Below are 21,995 nucleotides of genomic sequence, written 5' to 3'. Positions count from 1 at the left end.
TCCATAATTCATCTTCAAACAATATTTCTTATTCTCATGTATGTCATTTTCACATGAGTTTTTTTTAATGTAAATACAGTACTTAAAATTCATATATTAATTTTGTAAACAACACCAAAACAATTGAAGCAGAAATCGACAACACAAGAAATCCGATATCAATTTATCAAAATAAGACTATTTTTATAAGAAATGACACACTACAATGAAAAAGGTCCACCGGAGAGTTCTGGATATATAGATTTAGAAGCAATAATAAATCAAAGCAATTTCACTCAACCATGAACAAGCCTTGGCAAACTCAACGAATCGGACACTTACAAAAGTTTTCAAGGAAAACTTAGTAAGTGTCAATGCGGTTGGTTTCAAGTATTTGCGGTGACCAACGCCAGCATGGAGTTAGTCAGGGGGACTAGCAAGGTCCTCAAGAGCAGTTACCTTCACAGAAGAAGCAATCCTTCAACAGTTACAGGTGCTTTACTCGCTTTGCAATGGATCCCTTTAGGGAGGTCTTTATGCAGGGGTTGAAGAATGCCCTAATAATGCTTTGGATGTGATGCGGTCCATGGGGGGCGGGGGGGGACCGGGGGGGTCTTCATGAAGGGATTCCTCAGTCCACAAGGATGGTGAGGGGGTCCTGGTTGCAGGGTCGACATCTCACAAAGTTCCCTATGGTCTGGCTGAAGTCCAGCCGCCACTGGACTATCAGTTGCTCGATGTCACGGTCACAGGCCAATCCTTCCTGGGTAGACAACTTTCCTCCTGAAGGTCCCAACAACTCTGTCCGCACTGCCGCACCTAGCAAACTCTGTTGCAACTCTGTGCTGCTTAACAGCAGTGGAAGCGGCTTGAAGACATCGGGCTAACAACTTGCCTCAGCAGGCTTCTTCAGCTGTTGTGTCCCTATGCTGCAAACAGGAGGCCAGTCAGCTGGCCCTTGGAGTTATCTTGGCTTGACCAGGTTCTAGAGACGTCTTCTCCTTGAGCAGGACACGGCAGGCACAGTCTCTCTCTTTGCTAGCAACCAGGTACAGCCCCTCTCCCCATAGCTCCCCCCTCGGTGTAGCCTCTTTTTGCTGGTCCCTCAGGTGCAGCAGGGGAGTCCTTCTGCAATCCTTCATTCAAGGTGGTTGAGATCTGGGTGACTCTGTATGCTCGGAAAGAGCCCTAAGGGCAGGATACGGTTGGTAGGGAATTACCTATCCGGTTCCCTCCCACATGGTGTCCCATTCCTGTAGTGTGGCATTTGGCTATCTCAGAATGCACCATTCTGCCCATCCCCAAGATGGCGAGACCTCTCCGTTGGGGTACAAGACCTCACTAGCTCACCCCCAGGTTGTGGCTACCTCTGGGCTACAAGTCCCTGGGGAAAACAGTTTAGCAACTGGTTTCCACTCTCTGCATCTCAGGCTAGCCTGTCTACCTCAACAATGTGGTGCCTCCCTCCCACCGTGCTACTCGCCTGCTCTTCAAAGGCGGCTTCAACTTTGAAGCCTGTCTTTTGGGGCCAACACCCAAGAGGTATCCTGCCGGAGCGAGGTGACAACGCCCTGGCCTGCAATCCCTCACTGTTCCCCTTCCTGGGAGTCGTTAGCACATCTTTCCAGGACTGCAGATAACTGTCTCATGGAGCAAGCTCCATGTGTGCCTGGGAAGGCACATGAATTTTGAAAGTGACAAAGTGGCAGGTTTGCTAAAGCTGCACACTGTAATGAGTTACAATAATTTCGACTGGAGACACAAGTTGAGCTTCATGTAATGAGTTGTTGGATACCTTGGAATTCCCACTTTAGTCACAATGTTCAGGAGTTATCACAGCTGAGGGGTCAGTCTGTAACCCTGCCATCGCCTATTACGCGACCAAGTCTTTCCACAGTAAAACTGTCGTTTTGCGTGTTTTACTGCCTGGGCATGTAAAGCACATGTCCTACCTGTGTCATATGTTTCACCCTGCCTTAAGGGCTTGGTCGGCCTGCCAGAAGATGTCAGAACGAAGCTTGGACATCCTCTGAAAAACCAATTGTCCTCAGCCAGGCGTGGTGCTGTAAGGCCACCAACGTAGGAACCACTCTGCCTAGCAAGTCGGTCGTGTCCAGACCACATCAGTTTGTGAAATTAGCTGTGTCTCGCCCATCAGCTATCGCTTGAGAGAGTATGGCCCAAGCCTCCTCCGGAACTGTAGACAGCACCTGCGTAACTGAATCACAAAAGGAATGGGAGTAACGGCCCAAAAGTCCTGTAGTATTCACTGACTATAATGCCAGGCTGGTGGAAGAAAACATTTTCTTACCCAAGGTGTCAAGCCTATTGGACTCCCTATCCAGTGGGGCGGTAGGGAATGCACCAGGATTTACTCAGGAAGGGGAGGCTTGGACCACAAAGCTCTTTGAGGTAGGGTATTCGGTGAGGAAAGAAGGGCCCCTTTGGGGCAGGGAGATAGGGACAGGCAATTGTCCTGTCCACCGGAGCCCCTGTGCAGAATGTGGACCAGGCCCCAGGCAGGATGTATGTATTTAATTAAATGGGAGAAGCTTTTTTCAGGATGGGTGGCTTCCGGTTGAAGCACCTCAGTGAAGACTTAGACTTGACAGCCACAGAGGGCAACTGAAGGTCAGGGGCCTCAGCCGCCCTCCTCACCACGACTACAAACGTGGCACCCTCCTCCATAGCCACAGTAGGAGGAAAGACCAAGCCAGTATCTGGGGAGGTGTCCAGTCCACTGGCATCCACCAATTCCTCAGAACAGTTAATATTCTTCATTGTCCAGTGGCCCATAAGAGTAGGGCTCAGACTCCAGCCTGGAGGGAATGGCTCCAGTTGGAGTTGGACAACGCCCCTCGGGCTCTGTGTCGGAGTCAGGGATAAGAATAGGGACGGCACCGCCCGAGGGCAACAGCAGCGCCGGGAGCGTCTACAGTAGGACAGGCAACAGGGGAAGACGGAGTAGGTACAACCAGTGCCGGTCTGGATCCATCGGTGGCTCCAAGGGGCCCGACTGCCGCGAACCAGTAAGGGCCCCTCTTAAACCCAAAAGCTCTCCAGCCGGGACTCGCTGTCCAAATATGAGGTGAATGGCCTCAAACAATCTCGAAGATTGGCAGGGGTTGCTCAGCCTCCAGGAAACTTGGGGAGGTGCGGAGACGGCCAAGGTGCGGGCTGAACCGCGGAGCCAAGCCTCGGGTGCTGATGCTGCCTGGAGTCATCGGATTACTTCAAAAGGCGGAGAAAGGTCAGTCGCACGTCAAGCGGCCTAGAGGGATCGTTCACTCAAGGCCTTTCGGTGCAAGGCATGACAATCGACGCAGGTCTTGGCGTCATGGTCATGCTCAAGGCACCAGAGACCGACAAGGTGTGGGTCCGTCGCTGACTTTTGCCAGTGACAGGCGCTGCAGGGCTTTAATCCAGCCTTCCTTGTGGAAATCCCTGCCACACTAGGAGAAAAGTCTCAAAAATAACTTGCAACAAAAGTTTAAAAAAGGGTCAGTCAAAAGGTGGCTGGGCGTAGCTCTCTCTGGATCTCCACTCACTGATTTGGAAAGACAAGAACTCACTTCAGCGCGTGCTGATGTGGCGCCTATATAGGCACCACGCACGTCACTTTCAGCGACACACGCAGCCGAATGGCGCCAACTAGGGGCACGCAGGGGTACTGCTCACGAAACAATTCCGAATTCAGACAGATGCCTGGGGATAATTCAAAGGTAAAGAACCTACGGCTAGAAGTAGATCAGATACTAGAAATATCACAAAAGATGCATTTGAAATGCATAGATAAGTAGGAGAAAGGGTGTAGGGGAGTGGGTTTCTGTTGCAGTAAACCCCCCCCCCACACACACACACACTTTTAGTCAGCTTACTGATGCATTTCGACTGAGTGTGCCTTGGGCCCCGGCAATCAGGTTTCCTAGGTCCTGTGTTCTTTCCCTAACCTGTACCATTGTTTCCACAACTGGCACAGCTCCGGTCTACCAATAAGTCCCTTGTAATGGGGTATCTATGGTACCAAGGGCAGGGTGGCCAGGGAAAGGCCTCTGAAGGCTGTAGCATGTAGTAGATCACCCTCAGAGACCTCTCACCACCAAACTGCACCACTGCCATTGCAGCCTGCATGTGGTGAAGCAACCAAAAATAAAGTGTCAAAATGGCACACATCCCTGTGTGCCATGTCTGCCCAGAACTGCATGAGGCCCAGGGAAGCCACCCTTAAGGCAGGGTGCCCTGTAGCTTTATTCTTAGATATTATAAGTGCCCACTAAAGCCATATAGAGTATATGGTCATTAAACTGGTCACTACGAGTTTCCTACCACCTGAATGGGTTTACTTAGTTCTGGGATTTTTGGTACCCAACATCTCCGAATAATAAACCTGCATTGATTTCAGTGTCAGATTTATTATTCCCTGCATTCAACGGTCCCTTCTAGAGGACCACTGAACCAAACCAGTCTCTGGTGGGTGTCTGACCACCAGCCTGCCACGACGAGACAAGTTTCTGGACCCCTGATGTGGGAGCCTTCGCTCCCAGGATCCAGAAATAAAGCCTTCCTGGACATAGGTGTTGACACCTCCCCAGGTCAGGAAGAGCAATCTGTGGCAGGGAAGCTTCAACGGCCTTGTGACCTCTGCAAACCAACAAACAGCCTCTCGTGCTATCAGGGGCAGGCCCCCTTCCTGTCTCACCCCCTTTTCGGTAGGAAGACAGGCGGGAAAAATTGGAACAGCTGAGAAGGTGTGCCAACCTCTGCCAACACCACCCCTCAGGTGGGGGAGGCAAGGTGAAGCCCTCTCTTCAGTGGCTGCCAACTTGCAGAGTTAGGGATTGTGTCTCCCCTTCCCACATGGGGTGAGCGCACTGAGGGTGTAGCCGCCCCCTAAGGTCAGTAGCCCATTGGCTACTACCTTGAGATCCCTAAAAAGACCCCTAAATACAGTATTTAAGGGGCAGCCCTGAACCCAGAAGGCAGTTCTCAACGACCTAAGAAGACTGGAACCCCGAAGGCGTAGCCGCAGTGAAGACTCCAGTCCCAACTGACTTGGACCCAGCCCTACTGGCCTGCCTGCAGCTCCAAAAAGGACCAGCAACCTCCAGATTTGGTGAGGATTGGTCCACTACTGCAATAAAGCCTTGAGACTCCCTAGGAGAGGGGCCCTGTCCACAAAAAAAGACCCAGCCCGAGCGGGACTAACAACCCCTGCTCCAGGACTTACCTCTGCACCCGCGGTCCACGACCGGTGTCCTGAGGGTCCATCGTTCATGAAGTGGTCCCCTAGCAGTTCTGGCCTCCAAACCATAGAGGGGTGTCACCTTCAAGGTTCTGTGTCGATGCCTGCGGCCTCTTCACGTAGACCTCAAACCCCCCCCCACACACACACACCACGATGGGACCGGTAAGCCGATTCCGGACGTCAAAAGGCACCCATGCAGTCTCCAACCCTGCATCCTGGTGACCTCATCCTGAAGTGTTGTGACGTCGAGTCACATCTCTACTTTTCTGCCCAGCTGTTGGTTCCACCATAGGAAAGCATTGGGCTCCCGACCCTTCCTAAGCACCCTGCACTCAGCCACTTCTGTGCTGCTGCTGGTGTGGGAATAGTGCTAACTTGAGACCCCCCTTTGCCCTCACCTTAACCCCAGGAGCTTGCCTCCCAAGACGGAGTGGCCTGCCCGAGAGCAGCCCCCAACCGAGGTGCCCCCTAGCCCCTTTTCCTTGGCACCCTGCACTTTGCACCTGGCCGCCGCTGTTGGTGACCCTTGAGTGTCAACCTGAACCTTGGGGAACATTGGTTCTACCCTCCAAAACTCCATACCCAAACCCGTTTACTGACCGGTAAACCCAACACATTGTTTTTCTCCATAGGATTGTATGGTGGGCTTTCTCTGAAAAATCTTTCCGTTTGAACGGTCTTGAACTACAACAAAAGTAACTTTGTGCCTTCAAAAGAGTTAACCTGTGTGAGAAGTTAGCCTGGCATATGATGTCCACTAGTTCTAGTGGGCACCTTGCACCAGTCTAATCGACCCTTATGGATGGTGGTTGTAAAGTCAACCTTATAGAAAGCTATCCTAGTGGTAGCATGAACCAGCAGTCTTAAGGCTAAGACTTCAGTAGGCGAGTTAAACAAGTTGTTTTACCATATATAATCCCTTGAATACCAATTGAAAGGACACCACACAAGGTATATATCAAATATATATGTATTTAATCTAAACACAACCCCTCTGCACTCTTTATGAGGTCAGAGGTCAAAATACAATACAAGTCACATAGTTAATATACGATAAGCTCAGTATACGTAATGCCCTAGGGGCCTCACAAACCATATTCTAAGAAAGTGGTATAAGTACAACGTCAGAGTTAGAAAGCAGGCCTGTGGAATCGCTGGGGCTACACTAAACAACCAGAGGTTAGGAAGTAGGAGGTCCACGGGAAACATGTGCAGTGTCTAAACACAGACGCGGGTTACCATTTTCTTTCTAAGGGAAACAAAGAAGTTACAAAGTTACTGTTTAAGGACACTTCCGGATGGACTAGGATGGAACCCTTTTAAACTAGGACACTTCGAGAGTCAAGAACCACGGGAGCACCGGAGTACTCGTGTTACCTCACCCAGGAAAGCCGGGTGCATAGGTGTCTTTTTGTGTCGGGTTTCGTTGTCGTTTTCTATGGAGAGCTGCAAAGAAGTGCTGCAGGCGACCAGAGGAAAATTGTCCGGGTGGATCGGTGATGTGAAGAACCTGAAAGCAGAGGGACAGAGTCTGGGTCACTAGCCAATGACCAGGAAGGTACCAGGAAGGAACCAGGCGATGTCGGGTGCTTGAAGGTGAAGAAGGCGAGTTTGTCTCTTCAGCCACGAGGACCAGGAGGCATCGACGATGACCAGGCGCTGGATTCGAGCTGTCCCACGATGGATCTAGATGACCGCGGTGTCGGTATCCGGATTGGACCAAACAAGCCTTGGCAACCGCAACCCACGCAGGATGTCGAGATTGGCTCTTTTTCAGGGAAGCTGGAGCAAGCATGGAGCAACCAGGAAAGCAAAGTAAATTCAAGATGGCGTCTTCAGGGGGCTCACTAGCCAACGGGCAAGGAACCGGGAAGACGCGTCGAGCTCAAATGCAAAGGCGGGGCCCACGGGACACTCTCGGAGTGTGGGGGCCTGGGCTTCGGTGCAAATAGTGCTCGGGGCTGGGGCTTCTCGTACCCCAATACACAACTTACTGAGGATTCAGGAAAGGAGTGCAGGTAGCAAAATTCAGGATGTCCAAGATGTCCGGTCCCACGTCTCTCGTGTCCGCCACGGGTCTCAGCTTTGCTGTGGATGTGGATTGGGGTCAGAGAAGACTGGAAGTCCAGTTCTTGAGTCGCAGAGTCTTTGGGTTCCGACGGGAGCCTTGAAACTGCAGACCCGCGAAGTTTCTGTTGGTGCCTGTTTGCACAGGGTGGTCACTCCTTGACCACAAGGGAGATGTCTACTGTCTTCCAGTCAGAATGGAATGTCGAAGGTCCAAGATATGTCTTTCAAAGATTTGTCCAGGATAATCTAAAGTCCTGGGGACACAGCACCTATACTTATACTAAGAAAGGGGTCTGGATTACCTGACTAGGTCCCTCCTATGGGTGAACCTGAGAAGGGGGTGGTTACACGCCTTTCCCTTTTTCCAGTTTTGCTCCAGAGCTGGGGCTGGAGTGCCCCAGAAACTGGTTTGAACCGGGCTGTGCATGGAGCACCTTGTGTGCCCAGGCAGTGTCTAGATGCATTCACTGAATGAAGCCCTCCCTGCCCCAATACACAAAACCCCTGTCTGGGGAGGTGCCAGCACCTTCCTGGACAGGAAACCTATTGTCCAGGCCTCCCCTGCCGGAGTTTCGTCCAGCAAGAGGTCGTCAGACTCGTGTCTGTGGCAGCAGCATCCATTTTGTGATGCTGAGGCTCTGTTTAACTTTAACCAGGTAAAGCAGTAAGCTACATGTCTTTTCCCTCTAGAAGGGTGAATGCTACCCCCGCCGCCAGAATTGGCGCGGGGGGGGGGGGTTGTATTCCAAAGTGTTTGACACCTTCCACGACATGTTTTGATAAAGCCAAACCAAAGTTAGCATTAACCACGAGGATTATAATGCACATGTATGTGGTATGGCTATATCATAGAACAGCTATAAGGAGATGGTTCTGAAAGCTGCAGAGGGTCTCATCTCAGGCTAGGGCACCCTCTCACATAAAACCAAGCACTCTGCCTCCAGGATTGTCAAGGCCTACTATAGAGTGGCTTATAAGTGTATATGTGTCTATATGTAAAGGCAGATATAGGTATACTATATCTAAGTAATGGGTTATGACACCACCTTACCCAGGCTGTGTGAACAGACCTGTGGTGTCAGTTTGGAAGGCAAACCAGGGGTGGCACAATACATGCTGCAGCCCTTGGCAGGCCTAAGGTGCACCTATGCCCTGGGTACCTATGGTACACTATACAGGGGCTCACAAGGGTCACTCAGTAACCAATCTGGTATGTACCTAAAGTACATGGAGTCCATTTTGTAGAGAAAGCAGATAGTCTGAGGCCCTGAATAGCAGGGTCCCAGGCCAACTAAGTCGAAAACCAGCAAAACACCAGGAAAAAAGTGGGGGTAACCATATAGTCAGATTCCACCTTCCTACAACCTGCTTATTGATGTCCTGTGATGCTTATACCGTGTTAGTAGCTTGTTTCATGCCAAACTAGAAAAGTAACTATAAAGTAATCTCAAAGTAATTTCATGTGTTTTTTTAACAGCTTACAAACCATTTTCTCAACTGCAAAAGTAATCTGAATGTTCCTTCAAAACCAGTGCTCACTGTATTTTGAAAAGTAACATTATATGAAAAGCTTAACTTGACTGCTACTAAGTAAATCTTGGTTTAGAAATAAAACAATGCAATAACTTTTTATACCAACAGTTGGTCTGGATTCAGCCTTTTGAGTGTGTGACATCATTTCTTGCCCGAGTGTGTATAACAAATGCTTACCACTAACCTCTTATAAGCCTGAGTGCTCAACCACACTACCACAAAAGAGAGTAAGGTATTATCTACTTTAGTCTCTGCTATACCTCTGGGGATCCACTGGCCTCTCTGCACACTATACCTTACTTTGGTATAATATATACAGAGCCAGCTGCAAAGGTGCTTGAAAATATGAAATTCATGATGCGTGTCAAACGACTACTGCTGTTGCATTGAAACTGTAGTCACAGGACACTATATATTTTTATTTGTTTTAACAGATTATCCATTTCCTTAGCACGAGCTGCAGGGACCAATCAAAGATTAGAATAATAATTAAAATGATACAAACATAAATCAATGCCTTTACAGTACATTTAAGAAAGATTCTTTGTAAAGATCCCTTCTTTTAACTTACCGGTCATCAATACTGTTCTGGTAATATATATGAAGGAGCTTGTCCTTAATCCAGTTAATTTGCTTTGCCGCTTCTTTTCCTGCTTCGGCTTGCAAGGAATATTTCTTATAGATTTGAGCAAGTCCCATCATGGCTTCTTTTCTCACCCTCCACTTTAACAAACAAAAAAAAGTGGTTGTCAAACTATGTGCCTTTGGCCCATCATTCATACTGCAATGAAGATTATAGTGTACCTAGACATCATTCCAAATAGCAAAATAGCCAAAGCAAAGCAAACTACTAGTCAATGAATGTCATCTGCACATTATCTTATGATGTTAAATGATTTTAAATTGACCTTTGATACCCAAAACTATTTCAACCAGTAAAGGAAGATTTTCAGTTTAAAAAGGATTGTCCTGAAATAACAATTTACTCCAGTATTGGATCTTTCATATATTTCCCTTGCTAGTTTCATTCCCCGTCGTCGGGATGGGAGTCCCCGGTAAATAAAAAATACCATAGAAATAGGTACAAAAAAAGAAAAAAGACCTAGGCCTCATCTCATTTTGTATCATATCCACCTCTTTTTGTAAAAGAGACCAAATAAAATGAACAGCCAATCAGAACAGCCTCACCCCATAGAACCTTCCTGAGAGAGCCTTAGATTTTCTACCGCACGTTGTGCAAGGGAGTCTCCACTGAGCTCTGCTCAGTTTTTCTTTAGCTACAACTACTTTCTTCATCTCAACTCTTCACACATGTCAGACAAGGAGGCCGTGAAAAGAATGCTCTTTTCAAGGCTTGTGCCACCTGCTCCAAAAATAGACTTTATGTGGAGGACAAACAAAGACTGTATTTACTGTTTGTATCCTGACCATAAAGCTTCTGACAGCAAGATGTCGGACCTTCTCAACTAAGTCCTTGCTGGACCGTGAGGGACGTCTGCTCACTTGGCTTAAAAAATTAAAGTCACAAAAAGATCCTGTTTCAAGTGACAGTGATGACGTTTCATCAGTGACTTCGTCCAGGAGATCACAAAAAAGGGGTAGGTCTTCACCTTCTACTTCTTCAGACCCCCCTTCCAAAGCCTTACAAAAGACCTCGGATAGGTCTGACAGGCGTAGTTCCATCAAATCGCCTCACCGAGGTGTAAAGGAGAGGGAAGGACTTGCTGTTGATGTGGCACCTGGGAAGAAGGCAAGCCATGGGCCTTCTGCTTCTTCTCCGCCTTCTGAGAAGCCAAAAAACTTTAAAAAATCAGCTTCTGTCCCTCTTGAGAGGAAAGCTGACAGAAAAATTCGCTCGTCGACGACAACATCAATACCGTTGACGACGGCTTCTAAAATCTTACTGGCGTCGGCTTCGGCGACAGGCTCGTCGACGAGAGTTTCCTCCTCTCCATTGGCTTCGTCAACGACAACTTCAACGACAATGCAAACAGAGGTACCTTTTATTCCGTCATCTACTTTCACAACTTCCACGTCGACGAGGATGACGGTGATGGTGTCGAGGGCGTCGACGTCGAGACCTTCCAGCCTGATAATGACGCTTGTCTCGTCGACAGTCCTGTCGACGGTGGCTCTTTCATCTTCGACTGTTCAAACATTGTCGCCGACGGCTCTGTCTACGACCTAGTCGACGATACAAAATGTGGCAATTTCTAATCGGAGACGTCGCATTACTCCTGAAATGACTTCTCCAAGGAAAATTACACCCCTGCTCTCCTTCTGGAAGAGGAGTTTTCCGAGGACAATGAGGGTCCTTATGGTGATGCAGATAGCCCATCTCAGCTGCATGTTAAATATCAGGACTCGGACTCTGAGGAGTATTATATGGAGCAGTAACAGTATGTTCCACAATCCAGATCTCAGGATCACTATAAACAGGACATGGTTTGCATGCCATTTTCCCTCATTACAGACCTGCAGTTCATGCTTTCGGACTACAGGAAGAGGTTTCCAACGCAGTCCTCTGGCCAAGAAGCAGGGCAAGTGCTTCTAACTCCACTTGCTCGTCCGGTTACACCTCAGCCTCCTCAAATTCCAAAACCGGAGTTACCGGAGCCACAGGAGCATGTAGTTACAGTCCAGTACGCCACATCTGATGATGACAAAGTCACTACGACGATCCCGGACAGGGAATGGGATTACTACATTATTCCGGACCCTGCCTCTCCCGTTCCTGAACAGGCGGACTCTCTTCCAGCTGATATTGGAGGTTTTCACAATTTGATGGAGAGGGCTTCTAAGCGTTTTGACCTGCCCATTCCATCAGTGCAGTCAGAATGTTTTTATATGACTTCAAGACATCATGCAGGAAGTCTGTTCGCTCTATCCCCATCGTGGGCCATATCTGGGATGAGGGACTAAAAGTGATGAAGTGATGCCAGTGCTTCTTCATCTGGAGAAGAAGGACGAAGCTCCGTATGATCGCCCAGCTTGTCTGGTCAGCCAACCGAAACCGGATTTTGTGATTTCACAAGCAGCCCAGAAAAAATCTAAAAATCCGGCGGCACCTCTTACCACGCCACCTGATAAAGAGGGAAGGCGGTTGGATAATGCTGGAAAGAGGTTCTCTTCCATGTCCAGCCTCCTGGTCAGAGCAGCCAATGCCTTGGCTATTCTTGGACGGTATGATCGCCAGATGTGGTGTGATCTGTCTCCATATCTGGACCAGCAGCCTGAAGAGGCTAAAGCCGAAGCCAGAAAGATCCTACAGGAGGGAGAAAGAGCATCTTCCGAAATAATTGACTGTGCAATGGACATTGCCACTACAGCTTTCCGCTCTCTCGCAGGGGCAGCAGACCTTCGACGACAAGGCTGGCTTTGTGCCATTTGGTTCCGGCCAGAAGTCCAGAACAAGATCCTGGACCTTCCCTTTGATTGTGAAGCGCTCTTTGAGAAGCACATTGATGATGCGCTGGAAGACAAAGAAAGACACGGAAACTACAAAGTCCCTCGGGACTCTACAATACTTCAAGGCTCCTTTCTGTGGAGCGAGAGGTAGAGGTTTTTCATCATACATAGGCGGATACCAGCAACAGTGCTGTTCCACTTACTCGCAGTCTTCTCAATCTTACCAGCCGCAATATTCCCAATGACAAGGCCAGTCGTCTTCTTTCTCTCGATCATCATCGAGAGGAAGGCAAGGGTGCCAGGGGATGGATTCCTCTAAGCGCCAGTAGCGGCTTTTTGGCTTTTCCTACTGTTCCTTTGTCCCCTGTAACACCAGAAAGGGGCAGGATATCCCAATACTTCCACAATTGGCAACTCATAACATCAGATCGGTGGGTTCTCAATATTGTTTTTTTAGGCCATACTCTGGAATTTCAACATCATCCACCATCCAAAGCACCTCGTGCCACCGAATCCAAACAGCTACACCTTCTACGCCTAGAAGCCCACCAACAACTTCTCAAGGGGGCGATAGAACCGGCCCCCCTATCCCAACGGGGAAAAGGATTCTATTCCCGGTCCTTTCTTGTTCAAAAGACCGTAGAAAAATGACGCCCAATTTTAGACCTGAGGGAGCTAAACACCTATCTCATAAAACTCTCTTTTCGGATGGTTTCCTTACAGGACATTTTACGGCTCCTCAATCCAGGAGATTACATGGCAACCTTGGATCTCAAGGACATATACTTCCATGTCCCCATCCACCCTGCCCACAGGAAGTTTGTGCGCTTTACAGTAGCCAAGAGCCACTTTCAATTCAAGGTCCTGCTTTTCGGACTCGGATCCGCTCCGTGGATTTTCACAAAGGTCCCAGTCGCAGCTTTTCTCAGGAAACAGAGGCTCCAGGTCTTTCCTTACCTGGACGACTGGCTGGTGAAAGCTCAGTCTCATCACGCAGCAGAGGATGTCGAAACATGCACTCCGCTCTTCCGTCATCTGGGGCTTCAGCTCAACACGGAAAAGTCAGTCCTGTGCCCGTCCAAGTCAGCCAAGTTCCTGGGTCCCATTCTGGACACATCTTGTTGCAAAGTGTTCCCGTCAAGAGAAAGGCAAACTAAACTGACCGTCGATTGCAAAAAAGAAGGTCACTTTCAGTTCGCCTCTACAAGTCCTTTCTAGGGTCAATCTCGCCCTGCATTCCCTTGATTCCACATTGCAGGTTGGAAATACGCCCCCTCCAAGAGCAACTGGGTTTGCAGTGGCGCCAAGCAGAAGGTTCTTTCGAAGACAAGATCACAATGACTCAACCTATGAAAGACACGGCCAGAGACAATATCTCTCAGGGTCTCACATTCAGGATCACCTCAGCTCCTCTAATAATTACAACAGCCGCTTCTCTAGAAGGCTGGGGGGCCATCTTACAAGATCTTCAGGTGAGCGGCTGCTGGCTGCCCCAGCATCCCCTTCTCCAAATCAATCTATTAGAACTCTGGGAGATTCGTCTGGCATTACAGGTCTTCCTTCTGTGGATCCGACGATCCACTGTCCTGGTCCATACGGACAACACAATGGCCATGCATTATGTAAACAAGCAGGGAGGAACAAGGTCTTGTCCCCTATCCAAAGAGGCTCAGGAGATTTGGGAATGGGCTATCCAAAAGAAAATTTCACTCTCGGCGGAGCATCTTCCAGGTGCCCTCAACAACACGCTCAGTCGCCTCAAGTTGGTGAGCCACGAGTGGGAATTAGACCAACACACTCTGGAAAGGATTTTCAATCTCTGGGGCACTCCACCCATAGATCTCTTTGCCACTCCAGAGAACAGCCTTCTCAGGAAGCTCAAGGCGGAACCCTGCAGAATGATCCTAGTGGCCCCAGCGTGGCCTCGCCAGTGCTGGTTTACGGAGCTTCTCCCGCTCTCCCTGGATCATCCAATTAATCTGCGCCCAATTCATTATCTGCTAACAATGGCCCAGGAACAAAAGGTATATCCGGATCTGAGCTCGCTTCAGTTATCAGCGTGGCTCCTGAGCACCGAGAATTCCAGAATCTCGCCATAGTGTAGAGAGGTGCTGGCTCAAGTCCGAGCACCAAGTACAAATAAGAAGTACCGTGCTGCTGGGCCTAAGAAAGAAGGAACAAAAGAACCTCGGAAAGAGTGGCAGAAAGGGGATCCACAGCCTTCGCTGTGCACCATGCCACAAACTTGTTCCACCTGCAGGCGTGTACCGTTTTTGTGGAGGGACTCCTGGCTGCCAGAATGACATCACAGACTTCGGGAGGAAGATCGAAAGCTGTCAACTGTCGCCGCTCAAAAACCATGCATGGAGGTGGAGGCTGGACAGGTTCGGGTGGAGGACCCACTGCTGCTGCTACAACAGACCGCAACTCCACTTGCGACGAAAAGCATCACCAAACGAGTGCCGCCTTGGAAATTCCAACGTGCAGAACTAAGGACATTGCGCGTTCTCTTCGGTGGCGAATAGATCTAACCAAGGCTCTCCCCACTGCAGAAAGAGACCTTGATGTTCCAGCCATGTGCAGAGGCGCAGAGCCTCCTGACATAGGGTCCAGGACCCCACCTGCTTGTTGCAATATCACATGCGGTGGTGTTGTCCGTGACCACCTGCATCGCTTTTCCCCGGACAGAGGGAAGGAATGCTTTCAGTGCAAGTCGGATCGCCCAAAGCTCCAAAAGGTTGACATGGAGCCGGGACCCTGCCAGAGACCAGAGGTCTCTGATCTCCGCCTCTCCCAAGTGGCCACCCCATCCGAGAAGGGACACATCCGTCACCAATGTGTGCTCCGGTTGTGGAAGGGAGAGGGAGGTGCCATTGACCCAATCGCGATTCGTGAGCCACCACCTCAATTGTCGTGCAGTGCCCTCCGAGATCAGGACATGATCGGACAGGTTGCCCTGATGCAGTGCCCAATGGAACTTCAGGTCCCACTGCAGAGCCTGCATGTGCCATCTGGCATGTTGCACTAGCAGGATGCAGGAGGTCATCAGACCCAGGAGCCAGAGGGTCATCCTGACAAACCCAGGATAGAGGCTGAAAAATCGGAATCCTAGCCTGAATATCCCAGACTCGCTGCTTGGGAGGATAAAACCGAAACGGTGTTGAATACAGAACCGCGCCGATGAAGGGGAGCTTCTGAGAGGGACTCCGGTGCGACTTCGGCATGTTGATGGAGAACCCCAGCAAATGCAGGAGGTCGGCTGTAGTCTAAAGGTGAGTGACGACTGCCTAGGGCCAGCCCACCTTCAACAACCAGTCGCCGACCAACATTTTGAATTTCTCCTTCTGGAGGAAGCGATAGACGTTCTGGAGGTCCAAGATGGGGCGTAGACCCCCCTTGTCCTTCTTGGTGACCAGAAAGTTGTGGGAATAACAACCACACCCTACATCCGGCCCGGGAATGCTCACGATGGCCCCCTTATCCATGAGGGCTGTGACTTCCAGCTGGAGAAGCACCAAGTGATCCTCCGACATGCGATGGCACCGAGGTGGCATGTTTGAAGGAAGGGAGTAACCCATGCGGATGATCTGCAACACCCACTTGTCTGATGTAATAGCGCGCCAGTGGGGGAGGTGGTTGCAGACTCTGCCACCAACCGGCGTGGGGTGCTCCACAAAGCTTGGATTAGGAAGGTTTGGAGGTAGAATCAGCGGGGTGGAGATGGACTGACCCCCACGCCGATTCCCAGACCCGCCCCTGCGGAAGCCGCATCTGCAGTGAGGCTGGTTCTGCACAGGGTTGCTGGAGGAGCGTTCCTGGGCGCCCCTGCCATGGCCAGGAAAGGAACGAAAACAGGGAGCGGCTGGGCTCTCGGCAGAAAGGCCCAAGGACTTGGCCGTAGCCCTCGAGTCCTTAAAACGCTCCAGTGCGCTGTCGGCCTTATCGCCAAACAGGCGAGTGCCGTCAAAGGGCATGTCCATGAGCGAACTCTGGACATCGGACGAGAAGCCAGTAGAACGCAACCAGGCGTGTTGACGCAGTGCCACAGTCGTAGAAATTGCCCTTCCCAAGGAGTCACCGGTGTCCAAACCACAACGAATGGTGAACTTAGCTACATCCTTACCCTCAGCAACTGCTTGGGAGAGAAAAGCCTGAACTTCCTCAGGACACTGAGGCAATACCTGAGCCACGGTATCCCACACCGCCTGGGAATAGCGGACTAATAGCAGGCGGTGCTCACCAATCGCAGCTCCAAGCTGGCAGAGGAGAACAACCTCTTACCGAGCTGTTCCAGCTTCTTAGAATCCTTATCCGGCAGAGCCGTGGGAAAAGCACTCTGCGACGTCGAGGCATGGATAACCAGACTCTCAGGCGTCGGATGGGTGGTGAGGAAGGCAGGGTCACTAGGCGCCGGGCGGTGACGCCTGGCGACATTCTTATCCACAGGGGCCCCTGTGGCCAGCCGTGACCAAGTACCCAACAGGACGTCAGTGAGGGCGTCATTGAAGGGAAGCAGCCGCTCCAACGAGGTAGACGTCGTCTGGAGCACCTCGTGAGGAGGTTAGTCTCTAGGCCCACTGTAGGAACGTCTAGGTTGAGGACCTCAGAAACCAGACAGAGCACCATCGTGTAGGAAGCGCCCTGCTCCATCGTGGGCCGAGGAGAGGCAAACTCCGGGTCAGAAGAGACCTCGAGGTTGCCTGCGTCCTCCAGATCGTCCACCCAGTCCTGCTCGGAGTCACACTGAAGAGCAAGAGGGTCCCCACACCCCTCCCAATCATCCTCCACCTCCGTTGCCGGAGGAGCCGGCTGCCGCGGAAGAGCCGGAGGAGGTACGAACGGCGTCCGAAACGGCGCAATGCGGATCCCAGGTAGGAATAAAATGGTCCTGGAACCGGGGCAAGGGCGGAACGAACGGCACCCACTGCGGCGCCGAAGCCGGCAGTGCGGGACCCCGCAGCCGGAGCCAACGGCATAGGAACCTGTGGTGCCGAAGCTGAATCTGCCGACTGCGCCGGCGGGCCAACTGGATCTGGACACGGGACCGCGGGGCCCGAAGGCGCACCGGCAGGAAGCCCAGTCCTAAAACGGTGGTCCATGGTGGCAAGAAACTCTTGCACCTGTACGGGAGTCACCAACAGACCCGGGAAAGGTGGGTAGACTGCGGGACTCCTAGGCTCCAAGGGAGCCGCAGGGGTAGAACCTCTGTCCCCCTCGTCCGCAATCGAGGACTGACGGGGGACGTCGGAGAGCGAACACGCTTCTTCGGTTTCTTTTTAGGTCTTCGCTTACCAGAATCCGAGGACTAAGACTTGGAGCCCGGGGAGCGACGACTGCGGCCCCGCGACCGGTCCCGGGAACGGTCCCTGGACTCAGAGGGGTCGGGACGAATGCCGGACCTCCAGCAGCTTCCTGCGCCGCTCCCTCAATGGCTTCGGGCCATAGCCCGACAGGCCCGGGAGTCATGGTCGGTCTCTAGGCAGTAGAGGCAAACATCATGGCGTTCCGCCACCGACATATTGCGACGGCAGGCCCCATAGGACTTAAAGCCAGGCATCCTTACGTTCACCAGGAGAAAAAAGGGGAGACTAAAGTCTCAAAAGTGTAGTCAAAAAGTGACTGAGATAAGTGCTCTATCCGGATCTGCCCTTGCTGGCGCGAAAAGAGAAAGAACTCACGTCAGCGCGCAGGGGTGGCGCTTAAGTAGTCGCTGTGACAAAACTTTCCGGATCCAGTCTGACGCCTGGGGATATTCTAAGGTAAGGAATCTATCACCAACGTATCTCTTTCATATACATAATATACCTGCTAATGTGCCCTTGTGAAAAGAGACACGTAGGAGAGGAGAGGCGCGAGTTTAGAAGCAAACTAAATAAAAGATCATCTATCTGCACAAAAAATAGGGAGCTCCTCTAGCATAACACTTTGTCAGTGACAAACTGCTTCAAAAGACAGGTGCGATGTGAGATACTTGTTAATTGTTAGTTCACAGGTTGGCAGAGGAAAGCTTTCTTTGGGAAAGTACCACCGGTAAGATTGCATCTCTGTGATCATTTTCTGTGGTTAGTAATCAGTGAGGTCCCCAAACATGGAGAATGTAGGAAGCTGCCTCTTTATAAGAGATATCAAAATTAGATCTATTGTGTCAAGAGTCCAGAGGTTCCCTTATGAGTGGACAGGGGCTTGCTATGGCATTCCCAATGTGGTCTATTAGGAGGTAGTGTGGTCAAGCAGACTTAGGCTTAACACAGAGGAGAGCAAGATGTCTGAAAACACACAAAATGGTCAATAAAAAAAAGACAACTGAAGGAGGAGATCCACACAAATGTATTAAAATAGCAAGTATCTTTATATATGTTTAGGCATCAGAAGAAAATCGTTCAGGTAAGTAAATTTTTAAATAGGAATAGGTTTCAGTTCAAAAAGTCGACAGTGCAATTTACAGAGTTCTGCAATGTTAACCTGTGAAAGGTAAATCATATGCGGTTTATCAGTTCTTGTTAGCGACTTTTGGGACCCTTCTCCAGGAGTTAAGGGGAGTGGTGGGCAAGGTCCAAAGCAGCACCAGTAAAACACCATCAGTTGCACTAGGACGGCCGGATGCAGAGGTGCAAAACAGTATCAGTTGTCCAATGTTACCCAATGGAGAACGGTCGCAGCAGAAAGAGGCTGCAGGAGGGAACTGGAGGACCAGTCCGGTTAGACCAACAAGTGGCATCGCAGCTTGCGATGTTGGGGGACATGGAGACACCTTTGGACCCCTTCTCCTCGGGACGGGGTGCTGGTGCAGAGGAGTCTTGGGTTGTCGGGTTTCTCAGTCCGGAAACACTCGCTGTTGAGGAGGGGCCTGTCAACAGAGGCTGCAGACGACATCAGGGAGTTCAAGAGGAGTCACTCCAAAGTGTGCTCTGTACCTTGACGGCTTGGGGACCACGCGGACACCGTTGGCTCACTTCGACACGGGTTGGGGGGCTTGGGTGCAGTGGTACTTGGCGGCGTCAGGTTTTGGCAGGGCCAGAGCCTTCTTTGTATTACTTTGTCTGCAGGATGCTAGGAACTGTTCCGCTGTCCCTCAGAAGGTTACTGGGCGAAGGCTGGCAGGTCTCTCGGGGTTTGGTGACTCAGCAGCAGTAGGACAAATCGACATTTGGAACAATAGGCGAAGTCAGCAGGCAGGCCAAGTCAGTTGCCGAGTCTTCTGCCGAGTCTTCTGCTCTTGCTGTGTGACTCTTCTTGTCTGTCTTCTTTCTACAAGTCGCCAGGATCTGCTCTACTGGTGCCAGAGGCTCCTATTAATTCTGAATTTAGGGGTGTTAGGGGTGTAAGGGAGTAGCCAACTGACTCTTGTGGTCACTACATCAACCTCAGTTTAGCCCACCTTAGGAGTGGTACTAGCCTGGGGGTGGCATACCTACTCAGTTGTTTTGCTATTGGTTCTTCAGCGCTGGGACGCTCCCGGGCAGCCATGCGCTTTATAAATCAAATTTCATTTCATTTTATTACATGAGTAGCTAATTTTTCCGCCTGTCCAGGTGCCAAAGGGGCTCTGGACAAGAGGGTCAGCTTCCTCTACTGTGAGAGGAGGCCAGATTTGCATTTCAAAGGCAGCAGCTCTTGAAGCTTGCTAGCATAGGAAGGCTAATCAGCAGGTCATGCTGTGGGAGGGAGGCGTTACACCCTCTTCCTGGACAGGCTTTTATTCTGGGTCCCCTGAGAGCAGAGGCTCTCACCCTAGGTGGTCAGAACAGTGTCTCGGGTGGCAGGCTGGCAGAAACCAGTCAGGGGGCACCTCTAAGGTGCCCTCTGGGTTCATACATACATGAACCCAGAGGGCACCTTAGAGGTGCCCCCTGAAACCACACTGACTGGAATCAGTGTGGGTTCATCAATACGAGATGTTTGATATCAAACATGTCAATATTCAGTGAAGCCATCATGTAGCTGGGGAACTCTTTCACCAGTGTCCAGTACATGTTTTAAAATGGCTTCCCTGGGTACTTGTACTGGCAGTAATAGGACTGACCAGCATAGGGGCATATCTGCTCATGCAGGTATGCCCTTACATGTAATATTGAGCACCCTGCCTTAGAGCTAAAAGGCCTGCTGTACGGGTGACTTACAAATATTACATGCCGAGGAGGGCACACATTACACAGGGATGTGTGTCATGTTGCGTTTTAACTTTTGTCTGCATCAAGATACGCAGCCTGCGATTGCAGCCCAGCATGTGCTAGGGGAGGGGTCCCCTTAGGCTGGGACAATTTGTGCTGCTGCCCTTAGGGATACTCTTTAGTATCTAGGGTCCTAGGTATCAGGGGTGCCATTTAATAGGGACCTACAGAGGGTGCTAAAGGTTTTGCCAATGCGGGGGGGGGGGACTATTGTGAAAGAGCTCTGGCACTGGGGACCTGGTTAGCAATAACCCTGTGCACTTCCAATCAAAATCATATCAGTCAAAAAGTGGGGGTGACCATGTCCAAAAGGGCTACTTTCTACAGAGAAGTAGTATAAGGAATTAAGGTAATAGATTCCAGACAGGAGAGCCTTTTACTAAGCTCAGATGAAGACAAATAGCAACAACAGTGCATTGATGGTCACAGACATGATGATCTACTAAAATCACGTTGGACATGACGGTGTTGGAATAGAAGGTTACGGAATTCATCAGAGGTGAGCGATCTTTGTCCATAAATAGACAAGGAGGAAATTGTGGAGCATGCCAGTAAAAGACAGTAACTATCCTAAATCTTTTTGTTACGGCAAAAAAAATAATAATGTTCTTCGCATGGAGGCGCTAGAGGACGCACTGCGGAATGGCTGGCTAAAAAGGCAGCTCCACCGGACGGATCAATGATTTAGCTGAATTCCTGTGTATTAGGCATCAATTGACACCGAAACTGGCATAGTATGTGATGGGAAGGTGCACGGCAACTGCGGACTTCACCTGTGCTTTGTTCTGCTGCACAACCGCGGTGAAAATTAGACTTTTGGACTGACCGGGAAATCGGCAGGGGTCCGTTAAGATGGCGTCCCCCGCGATGCAGTAATAAACGCTCTGCCACTGAGACAAAACCTCGGCAGCGCTCACGAATGAAGGCGGGACTGTTCGTGCGTAGTTAAATATGTGAACATGGGTGGCATTGTGAATGCTGCTAGAAGTCGGAGATATTACTCTGCCGCTGCAGCGATTGCTTATACCCTGGATGATCGGAAAACCCAAAATGGCAGCTTCCATCACATCAGCGCATAGCTCACACGGCAATGCAAACGATACCAGCTCTGCTTAGGATATTAGTCGCACGAGCCTTGCACAATGAACAGCTTGCTCATCTACGCACGTGGGTGAGAATTCGCCAAGTAATACGGCGTCTTTGTCCAAGCATGAAAATCACCAAACCATGGCATCCAGCTCGCATACCATGTTACGGTGCCAGTAATTAAAGAAGGCGTCTGCCGCCACACTGCTTGCTCATATACCCGATTCCCACTGTGAACACTGTAGCGTGGTCAGTGTGTGGGTGATTGCTACCTGTGCGCTGCGCGCTTAACCTGGCGTGTGTTCTTTTAAACTTTTAGCTGTAAAATTGTATTGTCCTGACCTGGCATAGCGCTCGGACAGCTCGCACAAGCCTCGCTGTGCTCTTGCTGATCCCGACATCTTGATTCTGCTCGGCTGAGCTTCACTAGCGGAAACGCTTGACTGTTTGCCTTCACCTAGCAACGAGGTGCTGGACTCGCCCCTCCCTCCCGCCTCGTTCTG

At 50.4% G+C, this 21,995-nt stretch overlaps 1 protein-coding gene across 2 annotated transcripts in view; it reads right to left on the bottom strand.

The window, feature by feature from the left end:
• The window catches only part of PDS5B (PDS5 cohesin associated factor B), a 772,752-nt gene that overhangs the window by 515,750 nt on the left and 235,007 nt on the right, over window positions 1-21,995 (bottom strand). For both annotated transcript variants that reach the window (XM_078657163.1, XM_078657161.1), the window contains exon 12: window positions 9,399-9,550. In XM_078657163.1, coding sequence (XP_078513289.1) covers window positions 9,399-9,550 — 152 coding nt within the window. The remainder of the gene's footprint in view (window positions 1-9,398; window positions 9,551-21,995) is intronic.

This window comes from Lissotriton helveticus, chromosome 8 (assembly GCF_964261635.1).
Source record: "Lissotriton helveticus chromosome 8, aLisHel1.1, whole genome shotgun sequence".
In the NCBI taxonomy this organism is placed as follows: Eukaryota; Metazoa; Chordata; class Amphibia; order Caudata; family Salamandridae; genus Lissotriton; species Lissotriton helveticus.
This window is presented reverse-complemented; position numbering and strand designations above follow the sequence as displayed.